The 12,701-nt window shown below is 40.9% G+C and overlaps 1 protein-coding gene across 2 annotated transcripts in view; it reads right to left on the bottom strand.

Annotated features, from left to right (window-relative positions):
• The window catches only part of Sytl4 (synaptotagmin like 4), a 47,651-nt gene continuing 34,950 nt past the window's right edge, over positions 1-12,701 (bottom strand). Inside the window, exons 13-17 of one of the 2 annotated variants that reach the window (XM_005072502.4) lie at positions 11,645-11,806; positions 7,143-7,251; positions 4,711-4,810; positions 3,791-3,999; positions 1-1,646 (exon numbers count right to left, since the gene is read on the bottom strand). In XM_005072502.4, coding sequence (XP_005072559.1) covers positions 1,498-1,646; positions 3,791-3,999; positions 4,711-4,810; positions 7,143-7,251; positions 11,645-11,806 — 729 coding nt within the window. In that variant the 3' untranslated portion in view covers positions 1-1,497. The remainder of the gene's footprint in view (positions 1,647-3,790; positions 4,000-4,710; positions 4,811-7,142; positions 7,252-11,644; positions 11,807-12,701) is intronic. The other variant, XM_013115173.3, reaches the window with a different exon arrangement.

Consider the following 12,701-nt stretch of genomic DNA (forward strand, 5'->3'; position numbering starts at 1 on the left):
TAAACACTCAAGTGAGAAAGCTTTATTGAAACACACATGCATGTTGGGGAGGAATGCCAAAGAACAAGTATAAGCCAGGACTCTTGAGTTAGGCTTCCATTACAGTATCAATCCATGTTGAAGGGATCTTTGAAAAACATTCTATCCAATTGACACATATGATCTTAACTACCCCAGCTGCCTGTAATCCAGGGACCTTACAGGAAAAGTCAATTCACAGCTGACTTCATTAACAGGCATTTCTTCTCTGGCACAGACACCTTCCACACACACCTCTGTATAGATAGACCACTATGAATGAAAAGTCCAGTTTAGAATAGTGAGTAGCAGAAAATGAAAGCTTGTTAGATCTCTCTTTTAAGTCTCAACACACTATTCCCCTGTTACCCGTAGGTCAAATTTAGGCAACAACCAAAAAAACGGGAACTGAAAATATGTTAGATCAAAAGTCAGAATAGTTGGGCGATTCCATCCATGTTTTCATAGGGTGGTATTAATCCCCAGCCTAGGCGAGCACTGTATGGTTTAGACAGTCTTTGGCCCTTCTGGCTGAAACAGAGGTATACAGACTATGTTCTATGTAGCAGCACACCCTAGACACAAACTTAAAGAAAGCTATAGTACATGAGAGTGAAGATGTCTCATCTTCCTTTAGGGAAATAAGGAAATCCCTCTTCAACAAGTGCGGTAACAGTTGAAAAGAGAGAACTCAGAATGGACTGTGAAAACTTTATTCAGAGTCACTCAGAATGGACTGTGAAAAACTTTATTCAGTGTCACTTAGACCTTCTGGGATCAGCTAGTAGGTCTCACATGGCATGTTAATGTCTCAGTGAAAAGGCCATTGCCTAATTAAAGTGATTTTTCTAAAGTGACTCCATTATAAGGGATCCCCAAAGGTCTGAGAAGGAGCTGGGGAATTTTCACTGCATTTCAACGCAAGGTGGAAATTGCCTAAAAACAAGAAAAGCTAAAAAGCAAGTTCTAAAAATATATCAAGATAGATGATGAGATAAAAAAACAAACTGGAGGGGAAGGACTGGCTATAAATTCCTCTCCCACAGTGTACTGTCTTTAACAAACAAACCTTTCTTCCAAGAGCCTTGGCCTTTGATCTAGAACCACAAACTAGAACTACTGCCAAAAGCAGCCATACTTCCAGGGAAAGTAGGAGCAATGATAGCAAGATAGAAGGTAGAGAGTTTCTGTAAAGGGTTTTTAAACTTAATTAAACAACAGAAAGGTAGAGGCAACTATGTACTCTGAAAATGCACTAGACTATACATAAATAAAAACCATTTGAAAAGACCCTTATTCTTGGGCTGCTTTAAAGGGAGGAACACATCTGTGCCGCACTATCTAGCAAATTAAGATCTGCAGAATACATGTTTATATAAATACATGCACACACATTAAATTAGCAATCTCTCCCTGTGGTTGCTTAGCTTCCTTTGGCTTGGACTGACCAGGCTTGCACCTGAAAATAAAGATAGCGACTCAGACACCCAGGTTCTGTTTGACCATTGAAGAACGTAGCTGCAGAGTTCCTTCTGCCCAAGACCCTGGGTACTGTTGCATCTTCTGCCACAGGCTCACTTCTTCACCAGTCGAATCCATCCAGTCCACCACTTCGCCATTACTGATCCCTGAGGAGAAACACCAGAGGAGGCTGAACACAGTCCTACCACTAGCCCATCAGGGAGAATGGGTTATATAGCAAAGAAGGACAACCCAAAAGCAACAATGTGCAGTGAAGACAGACTGCTGGGGACAGCAAGCTGAGTTTACAAATACTTGTGCCCCAGAGATAATCAGGAGATTGCAGGTTGATGAAATGGGACTTGCAATGGCACAATGTCAATAGGGGATTGTTTTTAGTGGCTTTTTCAGAGCTCTGGTATCTGACAACCCATACCAGAACTGCTACCCTTCTGTCATTAGCAATTTTACTTAAATTTTTTAAAGAATAGTTTATTGCATACACAGTAAAAAGGCAATGGGCTGTTTAATAACTAGAGTACACATAGGCCCTTAACATATTTAAAAATTTCAAACCTTCTCTCTCTCTGGAATCCTGGCTGACCTTGAACTTGTGGCAATCTTCCTGTCTCTGCCTGCCAAGTGCTGAGCTCAGAGGCATGCATAACCATTCCCAAGCTCTGAATACCCTTCTCTATAGCTGTAAATTCTGGGCCCAAAGTTAGCATTATGTGATCTTCCTCCTCAATTTTTTGTATAGTAATTCATTCATTCAATGAACATTTCCTAAGTGCCTACTCTATGCTAGTTTGTGGATGCAGTGTGAACACAACAAAAATGTCCCTGACCTTAGGCAGCTTACATAAGAATAGGAAAGATAATCATTATAAAGTTCCAATGTAGGAAGTAACTTGGCATATTTGGAGAGCAAAGTAAAAGCTATGGTGATTGAAACACAATGAGTGAGCGAGAAAATGATACAGGAAGGATAAGAAAGGAAGAGTCCAGATTATGTGGGGTCTGCAGACTTAAGAATTTCTGAGATGGGAGAAAGTCACCAAAGGATTTTACACAGGGACATGAAGTAGCTTACATGTGTAAATATATTATAGATGCTTTCTGCTAGTTATTCATACACGATTAGTAGTTGAGGCCATAAGAATGAATCTAGCAGATATGTTCAAGCAGAGCTGCATGGAGCTAAGGAAAGCTATGAATTTGGCCCAACACAAAAATCATAACTAATTAAAACAACGAAGTTCTTTTTACTTTGTGTGATTACTTGATAACCAGATTGCACAGCTCCTGAGTGTAAATACTGTACTTGAAAATTTCATGATATCACAATGTCAAAAGGTTGGATGGGCCTGATCAAGACTATAAAAAGAGAAAAAAAGAGCATCTAAACCCAAGCCCAGAGATCAGCATCATTTAAAGTTTGAATACAAAAGTACAGAACAAAGAATCCATGAAGGAAATTGAGAAATGGTGTGATGGAGTCACAGGGAGTCAAGAAGTGGTAAGAATTTCAAGAAAATGGGAGTAATCTGCTCTATTACGTAGTTCTTGGGAATCCTAGAGAGATAATAACCTCAGTTTGGCAGGAATAATGACTCAGAAGAGTAGAAGTATAGCTGCCATATCACAATGGACTGAGAATTGAAGGAAAGGTCAGGAAACTCTTTTTAGAGTGGAGGGAGAGTGTGGCCAATGGAAGATTTACTGTTTAAACAAAATTAGGCTGAGCATGTTGGTGCATGTGCACTATCTGAGTACTTGAGTGACAGAAGTAACAAGTATCAGAAGTTCGAAGCCAATCTGGACTCTATGATTCCCTGTCTCAAAACAAAGAAAGAAACAAAGAAGTAGGTATCACCAAAGCATGTGTGTGTTCCCCTTCAATAGCCAAATCAAATGAAATCGATCATACAGAAGAAGCATAGACTACAGACAAAGAACCACTGAGAAGCGAGGAGTAAGTCAGAATCCTTGGAGAGTAAGGATTTGCTGACAAAGGACCCTTCTCAGTACACCAAGATAGAAGACAGGAATCACAAGTCAGGTATTTACGTAGCTTTTTGATCTTCTTTTGTGGGAAGATGATGATGTTCTTGACTTTCAGGATCACCTTTCTGTACATAGGCCTATCAAGTAGCAGGAACTCAGTAAGTACTTGTTGGATGTTTTCATAAAGGAAGAAAATTTCTGTCAGAAAAGATCTTTATATATCATGGAGGGCAAGAGGTAGGAAGCGTAAGATAGACAAAAGGCCTTTGAGAAAAGGTGATGATCGGATTGAAGGGAGTCTCACCAGTGCCAACACCCAGCCTGACCCCTCCCAGGAAGTCATTGCTGGCCAGGGGCTCCCGGTCCCATACAGTCAGTTCCAGGCACATGTGTTGTAGATCTTCCAGCCTCACACCATTGTAGACAAATGTATGGTTGTAGTGGGGATTCAGGGTCTTCTTCATCACAGGAGTTTTACGCTTACTGGCCTTGTTCCTCATGGGAAGGAGGTATCTGGCAGAGGGTGGGGAGTTATCAACACCTACTCAATCCGGCGATATGCCTACATTCCCCTTGCCCCTACCACAGGCCTAGCCCAGGATGGCAAGCCAGCACCCAGGTCCCAGTGTGCACAAGCCCTCCTTTGAATGTGCTGATGCAGATTTCCCACTACTTCCACTAGATTATCCACTCCTTTAACCTGGAGAGAAAATGAATATGTTAGCCATGCTCTGGCCTATGTTCCACCAAGGATGGCTTTAAACATGTGGTTCCACTTCTCTCATACAAGGTAAATGAAACAATTACTAATATGAATTAGCTTAGTCAACCATGACTTCTCAGGGAGTTTAAGTCGGTAAATCACCCCCCACTATAGACGAAGCTTATACTACTTAAAAATTATGAACAACAGAGCCTTGAACCCTGAATCCAGTCAGGGACCATGGACTGTCCATCTAGGATTCAGGAAGAGGACTAGTCTGAGAAAGTCAGGCCCTATCTGTCTATCGCCCTCCTCTTTGAAAACTAGCACCACTGTTGAGACCAAACTGATCTCAGACCAGTGCAAAGGTAGGGGTGGAGGTTTCACCATGACCTAATTTCAGAAACAAAGCTGAGGCTGGTAGGACAAGGGCAGGATCTACAGAGGGAAATTCAATTGAGTTCCCCGCTAACTTGCTTGTCCTGTGTTATAGATGGTTAGGTGCTGGTCCAGGGACTCACCCCTTGACAAAGCTGTCTGAAGTCCCTCCTGATTTGGCAGCAGTCAGGTTCTTGGCTTCTTTGATCCACACCTGGAGTTCTCCCCCTTCCCCACCTTTACCTGTAAGGGATGTCAGCCATTGCAAGTGAGCCACCACACCACCACGTGTGCCCTGCGCTTTAACCGTATAGCACGTCCTTTCCTTGCTTTGGAATACCGCAAACTCCTTAACTGAATCGTTCCTGTGTCCTGTGTTCCTAGCACAGTGCCCGGCATCAGCAGTAAGACCTCAATTAATAATCCCAACAGCAACAAGTGCTCATTGCAAACTTGCCGAGAACTACCTTAAGCATTTAATGCCCCCAAGTAGTCCTATAAGATACACACTATGATTGTCCTCATATTATACATGAGTCAACTGAAGCTCCAAGAGGCAAAGCTGCCTGGCATTTGCTAAGCAATTACAGCAGGAAGGAACTCCTCTGCTGAGTTCTTGACCTCAACCCTCACCACACAGGCCTCACCAGAGCACCATCAAGTTCTACCCTCACTTACCACCTTAAATATCCCTTTCCCTGGACTGATGCCTTGCCCTCTGTCTGAATACAGGCTAATCTTACTGTTTCTTTAAAAAAATATCTACTTGCAAAGAAACCTCCCTTCTGGATCCTGTTCTCTGCCTTTTTCTCCTCTCACCATGACCAATTCCCCTGACTGACAATGACCATGCTCATCATGCTCATCACCTCTGCTTCTCCATCTCCTTCACTCAGCCTAGTCTCTTGTGAAATCAGAGTTCACTAATGTCTTCCAGCCCAATCTTAACAAGCTGTGTCTTCTCAGGCATCATGTGGCCTGGCTGCCTGTAGTGTTGAGAGAAGCTGAGAGTTCCTGGCCACCTCTTCTTCAAACTCTTGCTGGCTTTTTAACATCCCGATAACCCTCTCCTTCACTGACATTTTCCATCTCTTCATCCTTTAAAATATTGCTGTTCCCACAGGTTTGTTCCTTGCTTCTTTTCTAGTCATTTCTGCACACCCTCCTTGGGACCTATTGATCCCTCAAATTTTCTACATTAAACTTTGCTAAAGGCATTTTGTTTTTGGAAAAAAAGAGCTTTGGTTTGCCATTGCCAGCAGACCAAGTTTAACTTTTCACTCAAGGTCTTTTTCTTTTTCACTTGGCTCCAGACTCATCTCCAATCCCAGCTATACTCATACACATACACATTCACACCATAACTCTAGCTCTACTATAACTGGGAACATACTCCTGATAGCTGACCTAAAACTACATTTACCAGGCATATAGAGAATGGGCTTTTTTTGGACACAGGGTCTCATGTAGCCCAGGCTGGTCTCAAATTCACTACTTAGCTGGCCTGATGATAACCTTCAATTCCTGACCCTCCTGACTACCTCCGAAGTATCAGTTTATGCAACGTTCCCTGCATACAACAGAGGCCCTTATACATGCTATGCAAGCACGTTATAAACTGAACTGTATCCCCCGCCTATACTTTTTATATAGTTTTGCTTTTCTTTTTGTTTTACATTCTCATTTTTTTTATGGGGCCTCACTTTATAGCCAAGTCTGGCCTATTATTTAGTATATGACCTATCCAGCCTGAAATTTCATGGCAATCCTCCTGACTTAACCTCCAAAGTGCTGGGACAATAGCCATGTACCATCTCATCCAGCTACCAAGCTCTTTAAGAACCTATGCTAGTCCTGTTCCTTCTTCCAGAACTGCTCCTCTCTTTCACCTTCCCTTCTTTTGTACCTGGTAAAAATCTCAAAGCTCACACCGGGCAGTGGTGGCACGTCTTTAATCCCAGCACTCGGGAGGCAGAGGCAGGCGGATCTCTGTGAGTTCAAGGCCGGGCTGGACTCCAAAACAATATAGAGAAACCCTATCTCGTTAAACCAAAAAAAATCTCAAAGTCCAGTCTCAATATTACTTCCTCAAACAAAGCTCTCTCCATCTCCCTCATAGATGGGTGGTTGGGGCACATGATTACCTTTCTGAATAAATAAAACAAAACATGTCCTCAAAGGACAAGTACCATATCTCTCTCATCTATGTATCCCCAGTCATCAGCACCATGCTGGCTATGTTAGTGACTCAGCCCTGCACTCCCCATAGTTTACCATGCCTTCCAAGCATCTTTCTCAGTCACAAAGCCCCGGTTCTCTTCTGCCTTCTTAGTAGCTTGACACAGATGGAACAAGACCAAATCACACTAACAGCTTAAAAGTCATCTACAAGGAATGTCAGCACCAAGGCATTTCCTTCCAGTTGAGAGAGGTTAAAGGCTTCCTTAGGAAGTGACTCCTGCCTAGAAGATCCAGGAAATATCCCAGCCTGCCTTAGCAAACGAGCCCATACCAATCTTTCATGGACCCTGTACAGAAGCTAAGAATTGAATTCAGGGACGCAAAGAAAACTCACTCTTTTTCCGGTCACCTCCAACAGGGAGTTTGGAGGCTGGGATGTATTTCAATGAAACCACCAACTCGCCTTTGTGTGCTGGCAAGCCAGGTGAGGACTCAGCACTGATCTGAAACATAGGGAAACCCAACAAGTGAAATCAGGTCCCCAGGAAACACTGGGCCTCCTCCTGAGAGGGTTACAGAGTTGTTCCCATAGGTGGCTGTAGTGGTACACCTCTATAATCCCAGCCCTGGGCAGGCTGAAGCGAAAGGATCACACGTTTGATGGCAGTCTAGAATACATAGGTAGCCAGACACTATCTCAAAAATAAGGAAGAAAATAAAGAAATAAAATGAACCCAAGAACAGGCTCTTGGCCTGAGATGGTCCCTCTTTAATGGCTATAATTCTACAGCAGCTCAGTATCATGTATTCTGGGGATATGGCCACTAGATTCCACAGGTATGCCAACAAGGTGGCCACACAAACTTTCAAAAGAATGAATGACATATCATTAAGAATCTTGCTACCAGCATTGTTAGTAGGGGCCAAAAAGTGGAAGCAATCTTAGTATCAGTGAACATAAGCAGGGTTAAGAGTGATTTTAACATCTTCATGTGACATGGGGCATGAGGTTATCAGAAAGAACACAAGCTATCTCTGATAGCCCAAGTGCAAGTTAAGAAAGGTCAATGCGAAAAAGAAAGCAGTCTCCATTCCTCTCCTCAATCATAGCTTGAACATGGGCTTCCTCTTACAATTTAGCCAGTTAAAATGGAACCAATGAGACACACAGGGGAGGGCCTAAGTCCTGCTCCAAATGATATGACAGACTTTGAAGATCCCCCATGGAAGGCCTCACCCTCCCAGGGGAGTAGAAAGGGGATGGGATAGGAGGTCAGTGGGGGTCAGGGGAGGAGGAGAGGGAGAGGGGACTGGAATTGCCATGTAAAATAAGCTTGTTTCTAATTTAAATTTAAAAAGTCACCAAAAAAATGGAGCCAATGATTCCAGTCATGCTACCTATCCTTGCTATGTGTCAATTGTTCCTAGAAGTGTTGCTGTTTTTTAATTTCAAATCCTGGTTGAATATAACACATATTAGTTATATGCCTAGAAAATATCCACCTTATAAATGTTGGGTAAAATAATTCTAAATCTATGATTTCATTTATATCCTAAAATAAGACTATACTGAATTTATACTTTCTGAAAAGGGAAAATATAAAAGGTATATTTACTGTTAAGTGAACAAAACAAGAAGTAAAAAATCTATCTTATATTAAACATAAACAGAAAATGTATTAAAACTATACATGTGAACTATACTGTGTAATGTATTTACTACTATCTGTAACATAGCTCTTACTATTTGCCAGAGAGTGTTGTTAGTAGGATAAACATATCATTTATTTAATACTTAGAGTAATAACTATGAAATTATTTTATGGGCTACTGAATAAAGAAACAGAGAGGTTAAGTCATTTTCCCACAGATGTACATCTAATAATTAGCAGACCTACGATTCAGATTCAGACACACTGGTTCCAGAGCCCATGCTTTTTACCACTAGACTGGACAAAAAAAATCCAAAAAGTGAAGAACAATCTAACAGCAGGGAGAACAGACTGGGGAAAGACAAAAGACCTTTCCTACTTACCCTATCATCACCAATAGTGTCCTGTTTGTGAAAAAGAGACACATCTGATTTTTAAACGCAAAAAGTACTTTAAAGGGTGGTGGGAGTTGTACAGATTTGGAGGTTAGGTACTAGTCTGCTACACAGGTTTTAATATTTCACAGTTTGCTTGTTTGCTTCAGTGTTGAGTGCCAAGCCCAGGGCCTCACCCGCTAAGCATATACACTACCACTGAGATATATCCTCAGCTCCTGACTTACATATTCTTAGTTAAGAACCATCACTAGAACCAGTGTGCCAGAATCTTATTTCTGTTCATCCTAGAAAGGCCAATACAGAGCATAGTACCTAGTTTACACAGGCATCCCATGTTGACTGGATGAATATAACAATGAATGAACATATGTCAGGGACAGAAAGCAAGTAACTCTGGGAGTCAGAACAACTTCACTCTCTTGGCTCACGTGGTGTCACTTCCTTTATGCTCCAGTTTTCCCAGCACAAACTGGCACAATCTAGAGACGCCCTTTCACCTGCCCATGTTCCTTGAGGTTGGGCTAAGCTAGGTTCTCACCACTGAGCAAACTGATACTGGTAGGTATAATCTCCTATGTTTCAATAGACTTACTGCAGATCCAGAATATATAAGCTTAACCTATGGGGAAGATAAACAAGAAGTGGGAGGGGATTGTTAGCAAGAGAAAACAAAATAACAGCACATGGATTGTTGGAGAATAAAAAAAAACCTTCCAGAAACGTTAAATATAGATTGCTGAAGTTAAAAAGAAACACATAATTTTTAATTAAAAATTTTGTTTTAAAAACCTGACTTTATGATAGCAATATAGCTTCCATATTAAATAACACTATGGTAGAATAATCTGATAGAGTTTTAAATATAAGATATAAAGGGAAATTTCAAGTTACTAAAATCTTTTAAAGGAGACAAGATGGCATTTTACTATGTAACTATCTACACAATTTATTACTTCCTAGGTTGTTGACTTCGGTGAGCTCTTAAAATTCAGAGTTTAGTATTGAGTAGATGGCAGGTTTGTTCCCACAGCACACTTTCATTTTGTTGAAAATATTTCCAAAGAGCAAATACCCCCATTTTGATGTAAGACATTGTTTTCATGGCAATTCAAGGTGGTTTAGAGTGACATTTTCAATATAATTACATAAAATCCAGGTCACTGGGAAAATGATTTTCATAGCAAATGCTAAGGTTCTAATAGCATGTTTTACTTTGATAGTAATTGCTTTCCTGTTTTTATGACAATTTATTAAAGGGGGAAAATGTAATGTCACTAAATTTTCTGGAAGGCAACAGCCCTCAAATTACTAGCTGTACAGCCCTCTGACTCAGCTGTTTCACCACTAGGGCTTTCTTTGACAATTACATTCCCCAAAGGAGGAAAAGACAGGGGATGGGGTGGGTCAGAGTCATAGCACGTGTTTAGCATATGTGAAGCTCTTGGTTGGACCACCAGTAGTGAACAAAAGATATACAATAGCATAGTTTTAAAAAATAAACAATTTAAGTACCCAATGGTAGGAGACTGGCAAGTAAATGTATAATACAGAAATGTGAGAGAACATTATGTAGCAAGTAAAATAATAGATCTGTAAGTAATGGCATATAAGGATGCCTATGATAAATTGTTAAAATCAAGATCTATATCTATATATAAATACATATATATGAAAAACAAGAAATATGAATTCACTTGAGTCAAAAAGAATACAGTATATATGCATATGTATAAATGGATAGATAGATAATATATATAGAAAGACGATAGATAGATAGATAGATAGATAGATATGCTGCTTAACATAAAAATTCTAGAAGGATACTTAAATACTTGTTAAGAATGGCTATAAGTAATGAAATTTACTTTATTTTCACATACGTTTTATTGTTTTAATTTGGAACTCTATATATAGATCATTTTATACTTTATATTCTTAGCAAGGTAAAAGTTCAAAAATGTAAAACAAAACTAAAAGACAAGAATGAAATGGAACAGATAAAAATAAATCTCTTCCACATCAGGCTCACTTCCTAGAGGCAGCTCCATTCTAAGTTGCTAGACTAACTTTCCACAGATATTCTATGTGCTGTTCATTGTTTGAAACATTGAAAATACTGCTATAACTTGAAAAGAAGTTTGTCTTTGATTCATTATAATAAATAGGAAATTGCAGTTAAAGTTCTCTGATGTAGCTCTTTTATCGTAACCAGAATTTCAGTAAGCTATGAAATAGCTGTCATGTGTTACATATTCAAGAATGCCTTGCATTCAGTCCTGCAACAGGGAGTCACACTGTTACACCATTTTGTAGAAGACTAAACTGTGGCTCGCAGAAGGTAAGTGGATTCCCAGTAAGATTCTAATCCTGACACACACTAAGCTACCAACCACTATGATGCCACCTTACTACACTAAGATCTGAGGTGCCCTTGCTAAAGTAAAATTCTCCTGGCCTGTGCACATAACCAAGAGGACAGCCATTGCAGATCCACAAATGGTCTTGCTTCTCACTTCTAAAGCAGGATGTTTAGCTTGGAAAGGGGTGCAGATTAGGATACGCTCCAAAGGTTAGATTTGAGAGGAGGTGCAAGTTAGGATGTCAGGATTCCTTCAGGTTCTGCACAGTTAGCAGGAAAAAGCTTAGCATGCAGTAGCTTCCTGAAATTGCTCCTAATTGCCTTGCAAGAGCCTCTGAAATTACTGCCAAACTCAGAAAGGCCAGCAGGGTGTGGTAGAACTCTACAGAATACCACATGAAAAGCTACTTCCAACCCAGACCAGCAGAGGCCACTGCAGACAATCCACCTGGGAACCAAGCTGGGGAAGACCTCTAAGGCAGACTACCTTTCCATGTAAAGGGAGGCAATGATCCAGCTTCTTATCCAGCTTCCACGAGTCCATGTGGACCTCCGCCTCTCCAAGGAAAGTGTTTCTGCCAAAACGACCATGATGCCAAACAGAAAATTGCAAAGTCCGCTGAGCCAGAAGAGATTCTGAAATCTCATACTGTGAAGGGAAAGAAGCAGCCCAAGGCGGCCAGTTAGGAGCAGCTCCTCAAAAAGTAATTCTTCCAAACCCTAAGCAATCTGTCCCTGTGGTCTGTCAAATGGTTTCAGTTCCTAAGCACTCTGAATTGCTCCACTCAAAGCTTTGACTTCTCCTCTTTCACTAACCCCAACTTAGGAAGCCAGGGGAAATTTGATTTTTCTCGAGGCTATCCGCAAACAATTGCCAAGGGGGCCTTCCTTTTATCTTCAATTACTTCTAATTTTTATTACATATTGTGTGTGTGTGTGTGTGTGTGTGTGTGTTTTCTGTGTGTGTGTATGCAAGCACACACACATATGTGGGTACATGAATGTTATGTTTATATGTGTGCGCACGAGCATGCCATGGTGTGAGTGTGGAGATCGGAGGACAGATTGTGGGAGTCAAGCTGTCTCTTTCTACCATGTAGATCTGAAGAACAGAGCTCAGATTTTCAGACTTTACCTGCTAAATCATCTTGCTGGCCCTCAAGATATAATCTTTCTAAAAAGATTATATATTTATTTTGTTTTATGTGACTGTGTGCCTGGGTATATTTATGTGCATTGCATGCATGTAGATGCCCACCAAGGCCAAAATATGACATTAGATCTCTTAGAAGTGGAGTTACAGGCAGTTGTGAGCCACCACATGGGTGCTAGGACTTGAACTCAGATTCTCTGCAAGAGCAGCAAGAGCTTTTAGCTGATGAATCATCTCTCCAGGTCCTCAAATGACTTTTTAAAAGGAGCTATGTGATCATGTGAATTAACAACCTCACAACAACCCAAGGAAGCCAAACTCACATTTGTTCTCTTCCCCCAAGAGATCAGAATATGAATAGGTACCCACAGTTAATCGTCAGGCACAGACA

Source organism: Mesocricetus auratus, unplaced genomic scaffold (genome assembly GCF_017639785.1).
Source record: "Mesocricetus auratus isolate SY011 unplaced genomic scaffold, BCM_Maur_2.0 Super-Scaffold_100003, whole genome shotgun sequence".
NCBI classification, from domain to species: Eukaryota; Metazoa; Chordata; class Mammalia; order Rodentia; family Cricetidae; genus Mesocricetus; species Mesocricetus auratus.